Source organism: Hyperolius riggenbachi, chromosome 11 (genome assembly GCF_040937935.1).
Source record: "Hyperolius riggenbachi isolate aHypRig1 chromosome 11, aHypRig1.pri, whole genome shotgun sequence".
NCBI classification, from domain to species: Eukaryota; Metazoa; Chordata; class Amphibia; order Anura; family Hyperoliidae; genus Hyperolius; species Hyperolius riggenbachi.
Window position 1 is genome coordinate 9,583,804 of NC_090656.1, and position 21,284 is coordinate 9,605,087.

Genomic DNA, 21,284 nt, shown 5'->3' on the forward strand with positions numbered 1-21,284 from the left:
GGAAGAAAAAGATCACAATAGATCAGTGATCAATAGATCAGTAGGTAATAAATGGCCAAGAAGAGGAAGAATCAGGGATTCTGGGCAGTATGGGGTTAAAAATTCAGGGATGGAGGGCAAATTTTATTAAAAGGAATTCCTACCAGCTTATCTGTCAGTCTGTCTCTCAGCTCCTGTCACCACAGAACAGTGATTGATCTGTGTGACAGGAGCTGAGAGACAGAGAGAGGGAAACCTGTTATTTACAAACATTATTAAGAATTCACATTGTTACTGGATGTAACTATGTGAATTCTTTACTTCCTTTGCTCTGATTGGCTCAGAGGAGCGCTGGCTCCTCTTCACCAAACAGCACGGCTTGTAAGCCGTCGGGGACGAGCGCGCACCGCGCGCACCACGCGGCCATGCGCGCGCACACGCGGAAGTGCGCCTGGACGCGGACTCTCGTCCAGATAGGCTTTAGCTGCCGCTGCCTGGACGAGCTTGCTCGTCCATTTAGGCTGAACCGGTTAAAGTGTGATTGAGACATAGAGGTGTCGTCAACAGGAACAGTAATATATTCATTTGGGGGGGTTTATTTGGCATCAGGTACACTTTTTTTAAAGGGACTCCGAGCACCTCTCATGGGTATGCCTTTAAAGTGTAACTGTCGGGCATAAAATCAAAAATCAGTTCTTTATTTTTATCTGGTAAACAAGTAATAGGGATGCTAATCAGGCAATCCAAAATTTACAATCACTATTACTTTTATTGTTTATAAATTATCATTCCCCAGTTTACCTGACTCTTATTTGGTACGTTGCCGCACAAAGGAAGTTGCAGGGCATGCTGGGTTGTCTTTTATTTTGCTTCTTTACCCTCAGATTTAACTAATGTACAGAAGCAAAAAAGGACAACCCAGCATGCCCTGCAACTTCCTTTGTGTGTACCAAATAAGAGTTGGGTAAACTGGGGAATGATAATTTTATAAACAATAAAAGTAATAGTGATTGTAAATTTTGGATTGCCTGATTAGCATCCCTATTACTTGTTTACCAGATAAAAAAATAAAGAACTGATTTTTGATTTTATGCCCGACTGTTACTTTAAGACTCCGACCAGTACAGCAAAGTACTTAGATGCACACCTTTCTGTGGCTTGTTCTCCTCTTTCATTTGATGCCACCGCTCTACACCAGTTAGTTTTCATTCGATTTCAATTTGAAAATCGCGGCTGCCATCTTGGCTATATTATAACTTCCGGGTCACCCCTGTCTTCTCTGTTAGAGAAGTGCATCACTGAATGAAGCAGGAAGAGGAAGTGACACGCATGGCCATTGCAAGAGGCTCCTCCAGAGGGGTCATAGCACGACTTTGTTGGAAGTAGTCTGTCTTATAGGCATGCCCATGAGAGGTGCTCGGAGTCCCTTAAAAGCAGCACTGAAGTGACATATATAGAAGAATGAAGTAAATTATTCAGGAGAGCCACTTTTATGGTAAATTTCCTGATTTCAGCATCAGAAACACTTCCTGTATATTGGCCCCGCCCTCCCAGTGATGATTGGCCTAGGCTGTTTAGCTATGCAGAATTGTCCTCCCAAAGCATTCTGGGAGACCAGGCATTTTTTTTAACTGCATACTTTCCTTTGGAGCCTCGCTATTCCTCTCGCAGTTCCCACATTCCAGTGCGGTCACCCCCTTTGCCACCGGAGGAGGTTCCGGAAGCGTTTGTGTCTCGGAGTGCTCCTGAAGATGGACGGCTCCGTACTGCGCAGACGCACCTTTTCGGAAGCACTCTGAGGCGAGCGTTTTCCAAAGGCTCCCGGAGGCTGATGGAGCCGTTTTCGACTAGTTGAATGAAGATCACTGACGGGAGTAACAACGCTGGAACGCGGGACTGTGAGAACAGGAAGACTCTCCAGGGTATCTTTTTTTTTTTTTTTTTTTTTTTTTTTTTTTTTTTTTTTTTTTTTTTTTTTTTTTTTTTAGTGGATCCAAAATAAACTTTTACTCATTGCAGAATTGTGTTCCTTTCATATAGTTTCTAGGGCATTCCTCAAGCCAAATACTTTTTTTTTTTAATGATCTTAATACCCTAATTCTCTAAACAAGCCTCGCCCACAGCTCCACCAGCGCCTAGGCACTCTGAGACCCATGTAGCAAGGGCTTATGGGAGCTCAGTCTGGCTAGGAGGAGGAGGTGATACTAGCCAGAGATTTTACAGGAGGAGGGTAGTTAGTGCTGGAGATGCAGATCAGCTTGCCTGTGTGTAATGTCACTAGCAGAACATGGCTGCCCTCATTGTATCACAGGAAGAAATAATCATAAACTGTTGAAGCTGTTTGCAGCTAGATTTGCTGTGTAAACTATCTAAACTTTAGATAAGATATATAGACAAGTCACTTGTTGTAGGTAGTTTTTCATCTCCAATCCGCTTTAAGTCCTGTAAGGGCCGGCGTCACAACGGGCATTGAGCTCAGCGGTCGCGGTGTTCACTCACGCATTGTCCGGTCAAACATATGGAAGCGCTCTTCAAACTAGGAAACAGGCTTTTCCATGCGTACAACTGCTGCCGTAGTTTCGTCCTGGGCACTACATGTGGCTTCCACAAATCTGCTACCTTTAGCACTTCAGTCCCCCCCCCCCCCCCCCCCAAAAAAAAAGACGCGACAACCAAACAATGAGTATTAATGCCAAATGCTTTTCTGCTTGGTTGCAGAAAAAAGTTTAATATCGGCTAAACAAGGCATCCCCAACTGTGCAGGTGTGATACAGCCCTAGAACTTGCCATGGTGGCAGTTAGGGTGGTTTTTGATGTTATTTCTACTTAGATTGGACCTGATCTGTGTTGATAGTTTGCCAGATTGAGCCACAGCAGCGTTGCCAACTCATCCCTTTAAAGAGAACCCGAGGTGGGTTTGAAGAATATTATGTGCATACAGAGGCTGGATCTGCCTATACAGCCCAGCCTCTGTTGCTATCCCAAACCCCCCTAAGGTCCCCCTGCACTCTGCAATCCCTCATAAATCACAGCCACGCTGCTGACAAACAGCTTGTCAGAGCTGGCTGTGTTTATCTCTATAGTGTCAGTCTACTGATCTCCCCGCCTCCTGCATAACTCCAGTCCCCGCCTGCATCCCTTCCCTCCCCTGCTGATTGGAGGGAAGGGACGGGGGCAGGGACCGGAGCTATGCAGGAGGCGGGGGAGCAGCTGAGACTGACACTACAGATGTAAACACAGCCTCACAGCACGGCTGTGATTTATGAGGGATTGCAGAGTGCAGGGGGACCTTAGGGGGGTTTGGGATAGCAACAGAGGCTGGGCTGGATAGGCAGATCCAGCCTCTGTATGCAGATAACATTCTTTAAACACACCTCGGGTTCCTTTAAATACGGACACTGGTGAATTATACAGGCCTTAAACCTGCAATTAAAGGGCTCAAACCCACTAGCAGCTCGTTTCTAAGCGCTAGTGATTTGGAAATTTATTGCTAATGCAATGATATGGGGGATTTTATAAAATTACATTGCTCAAGTGAGAGCACGCCCATAGCATTACATTAGCAAGAGCTTTTCAAATCGCAAGTGCTTGGAAATGGCTTAGTAACGTACTGCTAGTGGGTTGCAGGCCTTAGGCACTGATTATGTGTAAGCAGCCCAAGAACCTGCATAGTTTAGATGTGCCAGTATTTAAAGCGGACCCAAACTCTTGTACACAACAAAATGGAAAGTTTTCATTCCACATATAAGTGCTGTAGAACTGAATTGCAGTGTGCCCCATGCTTTTGTTTAGCAACATAATTGTAATTAATTTGTCAGCAGATGTAACTCATAACAGCACTGCTCACTGCACAGTTCATCCTGTTATAACTTCAGAGCCCACCAGCAGCAATCAGAGCCCACCAACAGAAATCTCTGTTGGTGGGCAGAAAAGGGGAGGGGGGGATTAATTTGTGTGCTCTGTTGTGTGGCTCTGCAGCGAGCCATTAAAGCTGTAGAGCACTTATTTGTGTGTGTGTGTGTGGGGGGGGGGGGGTAAGCCTGTGGGCCCTAAGTGGTTAAAGAGAGCAAATTCAGTCTCCAATTTACATTCTATGGATCCTCTTCTAACATCTTACTTAAGGCCTCTTTCACAGTGGGACGTTGCAGTTTGATGCGACATTAAAGTTGCAACGCAAACTTACAACGCAACGCCCCAAAAAAGTCGCACCGCAACTTAATGCCCTGTTATCGTTGCGTACAGTAGAGCATACAGGCAATGAAAAGTATGTTTCCAGGTCATTACTGAGCATGTGCAAACAGTTCAACGCAGTTAATAACATGTATAACGCACAGCATGCAGCACTTTCTAATAACGCTACACGTTACACACAAACGCAACGTGTGCACTGTGAATGTCACATAGACTTAGTATTGCTGTGCGTTAGTCTGCGTTGAAACATTTTTTAACGTGCGACTTTAACGTCGCACTGTGAAAGAGGCCTAAAATGTACCGCTGCAGTGCTAAGATACAGGGCCTTGGGCTGTGTGTGTGTCCAGGTGTGGGTTGTGGGTGCGAGTGTGCCACTGTTCAGCACCCGTTATGTAATGTGCTAAAACGTCTATTTAAAACAGACTTGAACTCAGACCTTCCTCTCTGCTCTAAAAAAAAATACGCAACAGAATAGAGACCTATACAGGAAAATATATTTTTGTTGCAGCTGATACAAATCCTGCAATAAATCTGCAGTGTCTCTACTTCCTGATTCATAGAAGCAGACATATTGTTAACTTTGCACGGAATTTGCTTTTTAGAGAGACTGTAACAAAAAAAAGTTGCCCTGGGGGGTGAGGGAAGCCTCAGGGTCCCAATGAGGCTTCCCCCACCCCAGTAGCTGCAGGCAGTCCAGCGCTGGCTCCCCCGGAGTGTCCCGGAATCCTCCCCTGACAAGGCTAAGCGCTGATTTATTTACCTTTCCTGGCTCCAGTGGGGACGCTGTTGCGGCAAACCGTACGGACAGAGGCGGAAATACCTGATGTCTGTCTGGTCCGCTCTGCTACGCAGGCGAATTGCACTTGTGCAGCAGAGCGGGCCAACAGCGATCTGCTATTTCAGCCTATCTCCGAGCGGAGAGCCGATACTGCGCCTGCGCTGGAGCCAAGGAGGTAAATATTTACATCCCCGCTGTTCGGAGGGGCACAGTGGGACTGCCGTGGAACACAGGAGGACGGGGGAAGCCTCGATCGGATGCGGAGGCTTCCCCCACCCCAGGTGAGTACCCCCCAGGGGAGCTTTTTGTAGTTAGTTTCTTTAAGTTACAGGGACATTTCTTTTTGCCTGTACAGCGGCACATGTCTGACCGTTCTATCTGTATCCCCTCCACAGCAGACACCGGTGAAGAGTGGGGGCTCCACGTCCTTCACAGAGGAGGAAGGAGACACTTGCACCATCTGCTTTGAAACGTGGACGAACGCTGGCGATCACCGCCTGTCGGCGCTTCGGTGCGGCCATCTCTTTGGCTACACATGCATCGAACGGTGGCTGAAGACTGGGGGAGCCAAGTGTCCTCAGGTAGGTACATGATGTACTGCGTCTATATATGTCTTGCCCTCTTAAAGGGGAACTCCAGGGACCTAAAGATTGTTGTAAGTCATTCAGGATGCCCACTATTAAGGTAATTTCCCTGGTTTCAGCATCAGAAAAAACTCTGAGATCTATATATTGGTATGTAGCTCCGCCCTCCCAGTGATGCTTAGCCTAGACTCTTTGGCTGTCCAGGATTCTCCCAGAGCGTTCTGGGAGACCAGGCATTATTTTCACTGGCTTCAGATATCTCCGAAACAGTCCGCAGGGCTGCACCTGACAGGACTAAAGATGATAAAGTTCAGAATATAAATATCGGGGTGAGGGGAGGTTTTTAAAATTAGCAAACGCTGACTAAACAATTTATAAATACTGTAAAGGAAAAAAAAACGCAATTTTAAGAATTGCTTTTGTATTTGCACTTTGGGTTGAGGATTGTCAATGAGATGCTGATAATTATGGCCTACATGCAGATTTTATGCAGCCTGGAAATGGACCAATCAGATGCTCTTCCTGACATTTTTGATTGGCCCAGTTCCAAGCTGCATACAGTTTTCATAAAATCTTCTTGCAAGCTGCAGTTATTTGCATTTCATCCACCATCTTTATTTTATGCATTTGCGTTGTGATTCCAGGGGGCGGGGCCGGTAGCCGGGCTTCTGTAAACTTCTTTCTCTCTTGTCAAATAAGGCCAGTTAAAGCTTCATGTTAATGCTGCTGAACAAACTGTTATCTGTGTTCTGCAGTCATGTGACTAGCATTGCAGGGGATGTCAGGCAAGTCAGAATAATGTAATCTGTTTGTTCCGCAGTGCAACAAGAAAGCCAAGCGCTCTGAGATCGTGGTCCTGTACGCTCGCACGTTGAAGCCTCTGGACACAAGCGAGCAGGAGCGCATGAAGAGGTAACTTCACACAGCGGGGCCCATATCCAATTCACTTTCTCTTCTGAGTTTTCTCCTAGGAGATAATTTTAATCGTCACTAAAAAAAAAAACTTTTCAGGATTTTACAGTTAAAAAAAAAAGTACCCGAAAGTTGGTGAAAAAGTGCTATCAAATTTTTTTAGTTTGAGTTTTTTTTTTTTTTTGGTAGCTTGCTGGTGTTTTAAAATGCATTTAATGGCAAGGTGTGAAAATCTCACCCAGGAGATAACTCAATTGCATATGGGCCAATGTTTCTTCTCTTTAAAGTGAACCACCAGACTAAAAATCTACTCAGCAGCACTGAAAAGGCTTGGCGTTTATCAGCTCTGATAAAATCCCTGACTGAGCATTCAGTCCGGCTTTGCTCAGGAATATTTATAGCTCAGTCTGTCTTCTCTGATGTCTTTTCAAGTCCAAGCCTGCCCCCTGCTGGCTCTGCTCAGGAATCATTATAGCTGAGTCATTATAGCAAAGCCAGACTGAATGCTCAGTCGGGGATTTTATCAGGTCTGATAAGAAACCAGCTGTGCAGTGCGAATGAAACAGAAAGCATGGTAGGTGTTTTCTCTAATGTTCCTACTTATCTATATGGTAAAATACATGATGGTGCTTCGTCTCTGGTTCACTTTAAAGCCTGTATGGGTAGGTGCACAGCCACAGCAAGCAGTTACATGACTGATCTTTCAATTTGAATAGTCCAGTGTAAATGAGCATGTTCTTTTAGAATTTGCTTTGTTCAGTTTTGAGTTTAAATGAGCTCTCAAGGTAATCGCGGCAGATTGCAGCAGGTTACTGTGTTTTTAAAGTGGACCTGAACTTAAAACTTCCTGTTTGCTCTAAAAGATAAGCAACAGCATAAGGAAAACATTTCTTTGTTACAGCTGATAGAAATCCTGCAATAAATCTACAGTATGTCTATTTTCCTGCTTTCATGGAAGCAGACATAGGGTTAACATGCTGTGTTTACAAATTAGCTGTTCTGCCAAAGACAGCCAGCTGTCACAGCTGAGAGATCAAATTACAGTTGTGATTAGTTACAGATGAGGGGGATTACACAGGCTATACTCTCTCTAAATACACTGATCAAAAAATCTGAAGAATAGGTTGCACCTGACTGACAGGCCTAGCATTCGAGGAGAGACAGGATGCAAGCAAACTTATCAACCCATGGAGGTTTTCAGGATTTGGAGTCACATTCAAATTTAAAGTGGAAAATAAACACTACAGGCTAAATCCAACTTTGATATAGTGTCCTTAAAACTTGATAAAATGAGGTTCAGTAGTGTGTGTGGCCTCCACGTGACTGTATGACCTCCGTACAATGGGCATGCTCCTGATGAGGTGGCGGATGGGCTCCTGAGGGATCTCCTCCCAGACCTGGGCTAAAGCATCCACCAATTCCTGGACACTCTGTGGTGCAATGGGGCATTGGTGAATGGAGCGAGACATGAGGTCCCAGATGTGCTCAATTGGATTCAGGTCTGGGCAACGGGCGGGGCCAGTCCATAGCATCCAATGCCTTCGTCTTGCAGGAACTGCTGACACACTCCAGCCACATGAGGTCTAGCATTGTCTTGTATTAGGAGGAACCCAGGGCCAACCGCACCAGTATATGGTCTCACTAGGGGTCTGAGGATCTCATCTCGATAACTGGCAGTCAGGCTACCGTTGGCGAACACATGGAGAGCTGTGCGGCCCCAAAGAAATGCCACCCTACACCATTACTGACCTACTGCCACACCGGTCATGCTGGAGGATGTTGCAGTCAGTAGAACGTTCTCCAAGGTGTCTCCAGACTCTCACATCTCCCACATGTGCTCAGTGTGAACCTGCTTTCATCTGTGAAGAGCACAGGGCGCTAGTGGTAAATTTGCCAATCTTGGTGTTTTCTGACAAATGCCAAACGCACTGCACTGTGTTGGGCTGTAAGCACAATTCCCACCTGTGGACGTCAGGCCCTCATACCACCCTCATGGAGCCTGTTTCTGACCGTTTGAGCAGACACATGCACATTTGTGGCAGGCTGGAGGTCATTGTGCAGGGCTCTGGCGGTGCTCCTCCTGTTCCTCCTTGCACAAAGGCAGAGGTAGCGGTCCGGCTGCTGGGTTGTTGCTCTCCTACGGTCTTCTCCATGTCTCCTGATGTACTGGCCTGTCTCTTGGTAGCGCCTCCATGCTCTGGACACAACGCTGACAGACACAGCAAACCTTCTTACCACAGCTCACATTGATGTCCCATCCTGGATGAGCTGCACTACCTGAGCCACTGGTGTGGTTTGTAGACTCCGTCTCCTGCTACCACTAGAGTGACAGCACCGCCAGCATTCAAAAGTGACCAAAACATCAGCCAGAAAGCCTAGGAACTGAGAAGTGGTCTGTGGTCACCACCTGCAGGACCCCTCCTTTATTGGGGATGTCTTGCTAATTGCCTGTAATGTATACCTGTTGTCTATTCCATTTGCACAGCAGCATGTGAAATTGTCATTCATTGTTGCTACGTAAGTGGACAGTGTGAGTTCACAGAAGTGTGATTGACTTGGAGTTGCATTGTGCTGTATAAGTTTTCCTTTTATTTATTTTTTTAGCAGAGTACGTACAGGACACCGTTCTCTCTGTTTTTCTTCTGTCCTGTGCAAGAGTTCAGGTCCACTTTAAAGAGACTCTTTAACAAAATTTTCAGCCTTATTTCTTCTATCCTATAAGTTCCTATACCTGTTCTAAGGTGGTCTGTCTTACTGCAGCCTTTCCTAGTTGCACAGTGGCTGTATTATCTCTGTTATATGATCTAATCTTCTTTCATTTGTCAGCTCAGGTAGGAATGTGCTGCTATGCTGTGATAGGTAGAAGCTATACACACCCTCTCCAGGCCCCCTGCAGGCTTTGTATGAGTCACAAACTGAGCTCCCCTCAGCCTATCACAAGCTGGTTAGCAGCCATGTCTTTTGTTTGTAAGCACTGCCTAAAACTGGCAATTACAAGCCAGGATTGCAGCAGGGAGTGGCAGAAACAGCACAGAGAGGCCCAGGAGAACATAATGAATAGAATGGTATGCTTTTTATTGTAAGAATTTTACAGTACAGATTCTCTTTAAGAGTATTGTTGAAATCCTTCACGACCTGCTGCCTTTGACTTTATTCACAATGTGATTGCTTCATATACATCTTCTGTGATGGGCTACTGTGGTTTGTGACACCACTATGCTACATTGTTTTGGGCACAAAAAGTAGTGTCACTTACACCCCCCCCCCCTCGGCCCATCCATTAAGCCGCTCCTCCCGGTAATGCGGTCAGTCGTGTCCTTCTGCACATGTGCGCCTCGGCCGCTTGCCCACCTCTCCTCATGCTCCCATCCCCTGGAGTGTTCTGAGCCTTCGGAGTAGTACTGCGCAGGCACAGAATGCTCCAGGGGAGGGGGGCGCATGCGCAGCCAGCCACACATGTGCAGAAACCCTCGACAGGTGGCAACTGACCGGATTACCGGGAGTTGCAGCACCAGAGCGGAGGGGCTGAAGTGGACAGCGTGGGAAGCCACAGTGTTGGAGGAAGCCCCAGGTAAGTATAAATAAGCGCTACACTTTAAAGGGGATACTTACTGATTAGAACTTTCATTAATACAATTGCTAATTTGTTTTTACAAAATTAATTTATACGTTATTTAGTTAGTTTTTGCCCATTGCAAAATCTTATTCCTCTGACAGCATGACAAAACTGGCAGCATGCTGCATTGTGTACATTGCGTCTGTTTCCAATGTAATGATTGGCAGTATGCTAGGCGCATGTGGAAATTCTGAACTAAAAACAATCCCATAAAATGCGAAAACTTGCATGCGAAAATATCCTTGTGGAAACTCCGCCTTAGGGGGAAGTCCCTGGAGCAATCCTGCCTAGCATGAAATACCATTGGTTGTAAGAGCCAGCCAGTGTTGCGTCCCAACGTAAAGCCCTGTTTTAGCCTAATATTTTTTTTTTTTTTATGCATATGAAAGTAAATTTGCATTAAAGGACACACGAGGTGAAAATAAACTAATGAAAAAAACCATTGTATCTATCCTCCTTCTCCTAAAAATGACTTTAACATATTCCACAGTTTTTTTTTATTTTATATTTAAATCTACTTTTTAAGTTTGTACTGTTCTATTGTCTACTGTTCTATTGTCTCTGCTCAATGAGACCTTCATTGTAGTATGCCAGAGCGAAAATCTATGAACTATTGACCCTTTTGATCTCTTTCCTGTTCTCATAAGCCATTTTCTGCCAAGAAAGTGTTTTTATCGTTGGAATTTCTTATCAGTGGGGGTCACACTGTAGTCACTTCCTGTCTGAGTCAGGACTGAGTCAGCCACTTACATATCTGATATTTAACTCTTTCAGGCAGAGAAAGAAAAAAAGGAACACAGCATAGTTATTTGTGTGCTAGGCACTGTACATACCCATGTCTATCTCATCATGTCACATGCCACCTCCTGTATCCGTTAACTTTTAATGCACAAATAAGTATGCTGGATAGGCTTTCATGGGTGGTCCTCTTTGACACAAGCTGGAATTTGTCTTCTTTCAGTTCCTTAGAGCTGGAACAGTCTATGCGCAGGAAGGCGGAGCTAGAATCGGCACAGTGTCGGCTACAGATTCAGGTGCTAACAGATGAATGTGGGAAACTCCGCCAACAGCTCAAGGTAAGGATCGGCTGGCTGAGGCTGATAGGCTGACTAGGAAAAAATTGCTTCTGAAGTTTGCTGATTGTAGTCTTAAAGGACAGCCGAGGTGAGAGTAATATTAATGTGGATCCGAGATAAACTAGCCACGCCCACAGCTTCTCCAGAGTGCCTTGGTACTCTGAGCCTTAGTAGCAAGGGCTCATGGGAGCTCAGTCTGGGCAGGAGGAGGGGGAGGTATTACTAGCCAGAAATTGCGGAGGGGGGGGGGGGGGATTAGGTTTTTTTCACAGGCTGAGTGCTGAATATGCAGAGAAGCTTGCCTGTGTGTAATGTTTACAAACATGGCTGCCCTTGTATCACAGGAATAAATAATCATAAACTGTTGAAGCTGATTGCAGCTATATTTGCTGTGTAAACTATCTAAACTTTAGATAAGATATATATATATATAGACAAGTTACTTGTTAGATTTATTCATCTCGTATCCGCTTTAAGGCTGCTATATTTATTTCCTATTAAACAATGCAAATGGCCTGACTGTCCCGCTGATCCTCTGCCTCTAAGGGCTGATTCAGACCGGCATCTACTCATTGTTTTGTTTGAATTCCATAATTTTTCTGAACAGAAACGCCAGTCATCTTTGTTAGAGATCGTTTAAAGTGTAACTGTCGGGCATCAAATAAAAAAATCAATTCTTTATTTTTATCTGGTAAACAAGTAATAAGAATGCTAACCAGGCAATCCAAAAGTTAAAATGTCTCTATTACTTTTCTCGTTTATAAATGATCATTCCCCAGATAACCTGACTCTTAATTGGTACACACAAAGGAAGTTGCAGGGCATGCTGGGTTGTCTTTTTTTACTTCTTTATTTCCCCTGAGACTTAACTAATGTACAGAAGCAAAAAAAGACAACCCAGCATGCCCTGCAACTTCCTTTTTGCGGCAACGTTCCAAATAAGAGTCATGACAACTGGGGAATGATCATTTATAAACAAGAAAAGTAAGAGATTTTAAAGTGTAACTGTCAGGCTGCAAAAGCTAATTTAAACCTCTATTCTCCTGTGTTAAACAGTTTAGAAGGAAGCCAAAAAGGCAACACTGAAGTTAAAAATCTCTTACTTTGATGTGTGCTGAACAGCAAGGCTGTTATTCCCAAGCTCCTAAGGAGGCCGGCAGGCCGCATAACAGATACTGCAGAGCATGCTGGGGCTGCCTCTTCTTCCCACTGCAGTACTTTGGGTCATCCCCCTTCATTTCCCTATCCTGCCCTAAGGCTGCTTTCACAGTGAGACCTTACAGGCTCATGTTACAGCAGCTTGTAACAGCAGCCAGCACTGAAAAATCACAGGGCATGTGCTCTGTTGGAGTATACTGCACAAGTCCGCTATTGTTCCTAGCCACATGGCTAATCAATATTCACTGCACAGTAGTGTTGTCCATTAGGATCTTTTTTGTGAGTGGAATAATCAGGAAGCAGGGAGGATATGACATCACAATTGGCTTCATAGGAGACAGACAAACATGGAACCTGCCATGAGCTGTCAGGAGCATCATTCTCTGCAAATACTATATAAAAATTCTGTGAAATCCAAACGTGGACAGTGAAATGCATATGTAATGTAAGTACAGCCAATCTTTAGCTACTGATATATGTGTTTATTTTCTCTGAGACCCTATACCTAACAGCTCCTCTTAAACTTTTGGATTGCCTGGTTAGCATCCTTATTACTTGTTAACCAGATAAAAATAATTGATTTTATCCCCGACAGTTACTCTTTAACTGTATTTTTTGTTTGCTTTTGGCTGGCGGTCAACTGCATATATCCTCTTGACTTGACATACGTATCAAAAAAGTTCAGTCCCTAAGGGCTCCTTCACACTGTGTTGCGCTGTCAGTTTTGATAGTGTACAATCCACATGGCAACATGAAAGTCCATAGACTTTCATGTTATTATTCACACTACAGGTGTGCGTTCCTATGCGTTACGATGTAACGCTTCTGGGGACATAAAATCGCACGACGCACACGTCTCCCGACGGGTACGGCTGCCGGCGCCTGCGCTCTAGCGCTCCCCGACGTACATTCCGTGCGTTGACCGTGCGATGGCAACGCAAGCACGAAATCGTGTTCATGCTTGCGTTGTGTAGTGTGAATGAGCCCTAAGTAACTAACTATTTATGTATTTTTATTTATATATTTTTTTTTTTTTATGAAAGGTTTTTAGTTTTTAATTTATATATTTTTTTTTTTTTATGCAAAAGTTTTGTTTGGGTAACTATCAGAGTGTGGAAGGTAAGGGGTTAATTTTCAATGTATGTTCCCATTCACGGATCGGTGTACTAGTACACCGCCACGGAGATGGGGTTGTGGGCACGCGCCGCCCATTGCAACCAGAAGACCGATATCTACGCCCCTGGAGCGGTACGAGACCATCTGCAGGGTGTAGATATGACGCGGCTGGTGGTTATTTCCCGCCCCCGGGTGCCTCCTTTTCCCTTTAGGTAAAGTGATTTAGTTCCTTTAAAGGACTTACGAGGCCAGGAATTCAGAAAAAAAAAAAAGTTAGCTACCTGCTTCAGCTTGTCAGGCACGGAGGACGCCGTCCGCGCCCTCCGTGCCGTTCCGCCGGGTCCCCGCCGCTCACTAGCCCCCCTAACAGTCCCCGACCGCGCGGCCCGGGTCGGGTTCTCCAGCCTGTACAAACATGGCGGCCGGTGCTGGCCGCGGCTGCGCAGTACGCATAGCCGCGAGTGCGGCTGCGCAGCTCTAAGGCCAAACCCCCCGATCCACGTAACAGTAGCGTGGATCGGGGGTTGGCCTTAGAGCTGCGCAGCCGCTCTCGCGGCTATGCGTACTGCGCAGCCGTGGCCAGCTCCGGCCGCCATGTTTGTACAGGCTGGAGAGCCCGACCCGGGCCGCGCGGTCGGGGACCGTTAGGGGGGCTAGTGAGCGGCGGGGACCCGGCGGAGGACGTCGTCCGCGCCCTCCATGCCTGACAAGCTGAAGCAGGTAGCTAACTTTTTTTTTTTCTGATTTCCTGGCCTCGTAAGTCCTTTAACCAGCATTGTCTATCAAGGCAAACTTTTAGTTCAGCCTGTAGGGCCCTGAATCGCAAAATTTCAAATCGCTAGCGAATTTAATATTACTAGGGTTTGCTAAATAACAGGAATCGCGGTAGGTAATTTCCACTACCGCTATTCGATTTTTACAAAAGCGCGGTTGCGCCGTGGAGTGATTATTGCTGCAATTTTGCTATTCCATGCAGTGCATAGCAAAATCGCAATCGCCGGTAAAAAAAAGGGACTTTGCTGAATCGCAATCGCTAGCGTTTAGCGCAAACGCTAGCGATTGCTAGTGGAAAAGGGCCTTTAGGGAGATGGGCTTCTGCCGATCTTTGTTTTCTTGTACGGATTTTGGTGTGTATTTATAGCCAGATAATCTGACATTTTTTGTCCCCCAGGAACTGAAGACGTTGATGGCCCAGCATGGTACGAGCTCTTCTCAGCTGCCCTCCTCTAGCATGGCTGGATCTTCCCTCTCTTCCAGCCAGGGGCAGCACAAGTACACCTTCGAGAAGTCCATCCTCATCAACCAGGCAGGGAACTGCCGTGTCATGGCATACTCTGAGTGGCTGGGCTGCCTGGTAGTGTCACAGCCGTCCTCCCACAATACTCTCATACCTGGTGAGTAGTAATGGCTCTTAAAGTGACACTGAAACAGAAAAAACCCTCTTATATTATAATGAATTGCTTGTGTAGTACGGATAATTCATGGAACATTAGTAGCAAAGAAAAGTCTCACATTTTTATTTTCCGTTATACCTGTATAGCTTTTTTTTTTTTTTTTTTTATAGAACATTGTATCATTCTGTCATATTTGCATTTTACAAACGACTCAGTATTTTAAACTGTGAAACAAAGTAGGAAAGGTCAAAGGGGTATTAGCTCTGCTGTAAAACTTAAACAAGAAGCAATGAGGCAGGTTGAGTGCTTCAGAAAAGAGCGCTGCTCTATGACTAATGTGGTTGAGCGCTCAGAGAAGCTCTTTTGCATAGATAAATTATCTTTAAGGAGCCCATACACTGGTCGATTTCAGGTAATCGATTTGATATAATTCATTGATCGGAAATTGATTCTATTGAATCAGCTGATCGATCGATTTGCGGCCGATTTAAATCGATTTGATCTGTCTGCCAGGATGGAAAATCTAGGTCGATATGCTGCTGGCAGCAGATCGATGGCCCATAGAGTTGCATTGGATCTAATGGTCCAATAATGCATTTAGATCGATCTTCAATAGATTTCATTCTGAAATCTATTGGAAATCTGTTCCTAGTGTGTGGTACACATCAGATTCCTGTCAGATTCAACTTGACAGGCATCTGCCAGAAATCTATCTGATGGTCTGCTGCAAATCTATAAGTGTATGGCCACCTTAACTCTTCCTGTACTGGAAACAATATGCGATTGATATATTTGCTAGTAATGTTCAATTTCTTAGCTATACAATCATATCATAAGTTTATTTTCACTTCAGATTCCCTTTAAAGTGGATAGCCAGGTTTTATTTTTGTTTTTGTTTGTTTTATTACACTTTTTATGCAACCTACTGTGTGCATCACTGTAAGTGTAAAAAGGAAAAAAAATCAAACTCAAACCTGACAGTATCCCCTGCCAAAGTCTCACATTGATGACATCCGGCCCGTGCGTGTGCATTGAAGGCGGAAGAGAGCATGTCTGTTGTTACCTCCCTCTCCTGTGCTGTCCTCCTATGTGCAGTGCTTGAATTTGTGGGAGGTGGCATGGCTGTTCTGTCAATCGTCCTCCCTCCAGAGTTATGGGTGGGGTGCTTAGAGAGGTTGGTTTTACTCTCTCACATTGCAAGGGAATACACTGACAGTCACAGGAATGTCTTACATTCTCATAGTGATCACCCCAAGATGTGCTCTCCCAGGAGCAAGCGGATGGGTGAGTCAAAGAAATGTAAACGCCCACTCCCCATCGCAGCAACCATTTCCATTCCAATTTCTGGATCATCCACATCCTTGTTTTATCCGGAAACCGCGTCACCTAGCGGCAGCCATTTTTCCTATGTCTGACTGTGTACGACATTGGGCCTATGCTGTAAAAGGCTTATGTTGGACATATTCCCAACATAGGATTGGAAAGAGTATAAATGTTATGCAAAGCAAGTTGCCGAGCACAGTTTGTCTACTTTAAAGGTCCTACAAAAATATTTTTTTCTACCCCTGGCCTGACACTAGGGGTTCACATGCATGTGTTCCCTCTCTCTCTTTCGCACACACACACTTTCAGGCACACGCACCCTTATCTCCCTCTAGTGATGACTTCAGGCACAGCGTTGAAGTGGGGTTTATTTAGAAAGCATGGGTTGGGGACAGTCCAATTCCAGTGCTGTGACCGTAAAGTGAACCTCCAGACTACAAATCTACTCAGCAGCACTGAAAAGGCTTGGTGTTTCTTTAACAGTTTCACGGCATCAAAACTTGTTTTTCTTACCCAAGCCTCATTTTTAGCTGCACAGAAGAAAACTGCCCGGATATTTTTCCCCTGATGCTGTGCAAAGCATGATAGGATTTCTAATGATGTTGTTCCCGTTCTGCTGTTTTGGGGCAAATTTGTTGTTTTTATTTTGAATTTGAGATTTGAAGCCTAGTGCACGCAGCTGGGAGGAGATCAGGACACTTGGAACTGTCTCATGCTCCCTGTCACCTCCAAAAGATGGCTGCCCCCATGAAATTACAAATATTTGCCCATTCTTTTAAAACAGAGTTCGTAAGAGATTATATTATTTATCTATTTTAATTAAAATGTAATGTAACTTAATGACAGTATGTTTGTTTAGGCTGGAAAGAAAACCTGAACTGAAAATTAAGTCAAAATAAGCATACACAAGTCATACTTACCTTCCATGTAGTCTACTCCTCAGTGTCTTTCCCCTGGCCCGCATCCTGTTTGTTCACTGTGATCAAGCGAATTTTCCGTCCTCCATTTTGAAAATGGCCATTACCCCATAACAGCTTTCTGGTCAGCACACAGTTAAACTGTAACATCGCTCACTTGAGCCATAGGGAAACATGGACATTACCTGGTACATCAGTTTTCCTCTCCGCTATAACTGATAGCAACTGATATATTTCAGATCTGACAAAATATTGTCAGAACTGGAAGGGACCATTGTCAGAAGAAAATGGCGAGCTTCTGAGAGGAACTGATGGCAAGGTAACTATGCAATGTTCATTTGAAGTTACCTCGTGTTTATTTTAACTATTTTTACTCAGTACAGGTTCTCTTGAAGTTTCCCTTTAAGGTTGGAGAAGGCTAATGTTAGACATAGTCCAACACAGGATTGGGTAAGGGTATAAGGCCTCTTGCACACTGCAAGCGATTCAGATTCCGCTTTTGAATCAGTTTTTACATCCGATTCAGATTCCGATTTGCAGTGTGCAAGGAGCAAACTGCAAATTGGAATCTGAATCGGATGTAAAAACTGATTCAAAAGCGGAATCTGAATCTGAATCACTTGCAGTGTGCAAGAGGCCTAAATGGGGTAGCTTATGTAAGTTGCCTAGCACAGTTTGTCTACTTTATAGACACACACACTTACTTAGAAAGCGTGGGCTGGGCACAGTGCAGTTGCAGTGCTGTGGCCCTGGAGTTTAGCTATAAGCAATTACAATACAGTTTCAGAATCTAATTCCGTTGCTTTGTAAATCTTTCCTCCTCTCTTTTTCCAGGGTGTGGTGTGAAGAAGCTTAGCGCGTCCAATATGAAGAGCAGCCAATACATTCCAATCCATTCCAAACAGATCCGTGGCTTAGCCTTCAACGACCGATCTGACGGGGTGCTGCTCTCTGCTGCTCTGGACAACAATGTGAAGCTCACAAGGTCAGCTTTCCCAGGACTCCTTTCATCTGTTGTCCTCCTAAAGGCTTTAGAGCTGAATGGCTGATCACAGATGGCAGCTGCTCAGCACTTCCATACAGGCCATAGTAAGGTTACAGCCTAAACCTTAGTTGTTTTCAGGAGCGCAGAGTGTAGAAGAGTTTACAGCCTATGGCCCCTATTGAATTGACTTTCTCCTAGGTGATATTTAAAGAGTAACTGTTAGGCATTAAATGCAAAATTAATTTTCTATTGCGGGCTGTCACAATGCTAAAAAGGATGCTAACCAAATAAAAATAATCTTTTTCCAATTAGGTCTTCTCTTCCCATGCCCCCAGGCTCTATAAACGTACACAGAAGCAAAAGAGAAGTGACATGGCATGCTGTATCAGCCTGATTGGCTGAAGTCTCTGCCACTCCTCTCTGCGCTGCGATTGGCCCGCCTGTTCTCCCCTTCACTCTATCTTTCAGCCGCAGTTAGTGTGCAGGGAGGGGGACCAGAGGCTGTCTTCTGTCACTGTCCTCGGCCCCCCGCCTCCAGAGGCATGTCCGCTCCCTCTCTGCCGCCCGCCGCATTATCCCTCTTCCCCGTCAATGTTGCCAACTCTTCCCTTTAATTACCGACACATCTAAGTTATACAGTTTCTGGCGCTATTTGCACATAATCGGTGCTTTAACTGCATCTACCTAGCCACAAAACCTGTATAATTCATGTGTCAGTAATTAAAGGGATGAGTTGGCAACACTGTTCCCCGTGCTGTATTTCGGGGAAGGATAAAGGCGGTGCACACAGACTCTCCTAATAATGGTTCCAGGCGCTGCAGTTCCCTTCTATATTCTGCACTGCTGCCAGCGGTAGTGCAGAGATTAGATGGGAACGTCAGCGCTTGGATCCATTATTAGACGAGTCTGTGTGCACCGCCTTTATCCTCCACGCTGTGCTCAGAATCGGTGCGGGAAGGAGGGGGATGCGAGGTGGGGGATTCTTTAACCTGGAGGGTTCAAGATGGCCCCTGCCAGAAGAAAAATGAAAGTTGAAAAAAAAAAGGAAAAACCTGATCAATAAAAAGTCACCAGCCAGAAAGAAAATCTTCAGAATAATTTTGACACTTTTTCAATTGTAGACTGCCGAAAAGTCATTTTAAAAAGATGAAAAATTATCTCATGGGAGAAATCTTAGGAGAAAAAGGCTTTCAAGGACCACTGTCGCGAAAATCTTAAAATTTAAAATATATGTAAACACATATAAATAAGAAGCATGTTTTTTTCCAGAGTAAAATGGGCCATAAATGACTTCTCTCCTATGTTGCTGTCACTTACAGTTAAGTAGTAGAAATCTGAGATTACCGACAGGTTTTGGGCTAGTTCATCTCTCAATGGGGAATTTCCAGCATGGCCTTAAGTTTTTTTATAAAGAAACTCCCTGAAAAAGATTCATATAAAGATGCTGGCCAGCCTCCCTGCTCACCGTACCTTTTTTTGGCAGTTGGATGGAGCAACTGCCATTCACGAGTGCTTTTGAAAATCAAGAAAACCCAGAGACCCCCCCCCCCCCCATGAGGATATGAGCTAATCCAAAACCTGTCGGTTCTGACAGGTTTCTACTACCTACAGTAAGTGACTGCAACATAGGAGAAAAGTAATTTATGACTCATTTTACTCTGGAAAAAACCTATTTATTTTTTTTATAAGTTCACATATATTTTAAGATTTTTGCGACAGTGGTCCTTTAATTCACTAAGCATTAATTCAATTAGCATTCAATAATGCAGAAAAAAGCTGATTGTACTGATCACCTTGCCAAATGCCAGTTCACTAAACCTGTTACCGCACTGAAAAGTAAAATTACCGACTTGTGCGGTAAATACCTCCACACGTCAGTAAATGTCAATTCACAAAGATTAAAGCATTCGGTAATTCAAGTAAAAGTGTTCGGTATTCATCTCCAGCTCTGACCAGTTGGTAACTTACAATCTCCATGCAGTGAGGTGGAACACACTGCCAATAGGAAGAGCCACACAGGCCTATTCTCATCCCATTTGATCCGATGCACTGGTGGGTGGCACCTCAGAACAGAGCAGGAAAAGGAGACCTTTAAAAAGGCTTTTTCTGAATCCCTGTAGATGTGCATGTCTACCGTATATGCTGCTACACAGAAGAGCTTCCTCTAGTTGGCATGTTTGCACATCTAAAGAGATGCTGGTGATGCACTGGACACAAAAGGCAACAGCTCATGCATACCACTTGTAGGAAGACGCACAGCTTCCTGCCTGACCTGCTCTACCGCGATTGAGGCTTACCGAGCGGGGCGTAGTGAATTTAAAATGCACCAGAGCTGAGATCAAAAGATTTATACATACCTGGCGCTTACCCCAGCCCCATCCGCACGGATCGCTCCCACGCCGCTGTCCTCAGTCTTCTCCCTCTTCTGTGCCGGGGTCCGTAACTTCGGTCATTCTGCGCAAAAGAAGTGCGCACTCTTAAGGACACACGAGGCAAATCAAATAAACTATCTTTACTTACCTGGTACTACTTTTAGCCCAGGGGTAGGGAACCTAAGGCTTGGGAGCCAGATGCGTCTCTTTTGATGGCTACATCTGGCTCATAGACAGATCAGTAGGGGGGTTGATTCACTACACTGCTCAAGCAACGCAGCTTAGTGTGGCAGCGCAAGTAATATTTTCAAAGTAAGCACGTTACTGCTGTAGCATGTACTACTAACTTACTCGTGCTACCCCCAAAACAAACGGCTGCTCCAATTGCCGCACTCTGGGCCCTGTCAGGTCCAGTGACTTTGTAGGACGATATCCCCACACTTTGATTGGCCCAATTGCCTGCCTGTCACTTGACAGGCAGTCTATTGGGCCAAAGTGCGGGGATTGTGTCCTAAAAGTGAATCAACCGCCAAGTTAGCTAGCTAATTGTACAAGCAGTTAGTCAGTATTTCTCCTGTCCTGTTCTCGGAATTTGCTGATGTTGCTTAACCCTAAGAGAAGCTGAAGACGTGTCTGACACTTGTGCTGCCCGGAGGATCAACTGTATACACATCACCATGGCAAAAAGGACGTGAACCCTCTGCTGCGCATGCGCACTGTCTCAGTTTGAAACATATTGTATGGCTGTCACAGAATTACATTTTAAAATATGTGGTGCTTATGGCTCTCTCAGCCAAAAAAGTTCCTGATCCCTGTTCTAGGATCTGGGTCTGTGGTCAGGGACAGAATGAGTACTAGGGGCTGGAAGACGCCCCAGGTAATT

General features: G+C 44.9%; 1 protein-coding gene across 7 annotated transcripts in view; it reads left to right on the forward strand.

The window, feature by feature from the left end:
- The window catches only part of RFWD3 (ring finger and WD repeat domain 3), a 117,902-nt gene that overhangs the window by 64,829 nt on the left and 31,789 nt on the right, over window positions 1–21,284 (forward strand). For all 7 annotated transcript variants that reach the window (XM_068261725.1, XM_068261720.1, XM_068261723.1 and 4 more), the window contains exons 6-10: window positions 5,344–5,529; window positions 6,353–6,444; window positions 11,022–11,136; window positions 14,582–14,804; window positions 17,879–18,029. In XM_068261725.1, the coding sequence (XP_068117826.1) occupies window positions 5,344–5,529; window positions 6,353–6,444; window positions 11,022–11,136; window positions 14,582–14,804; window positions 17,879–18,029 (767 nt within the window). The remainder of the gene's footprint in view (window positions 1–5,343; window positions 5,530–6,352; window positions 6,445–11,021; window positions 11,137–14,581; window positions 14,805–17,878; window positions 18,030–21,284) is intronic.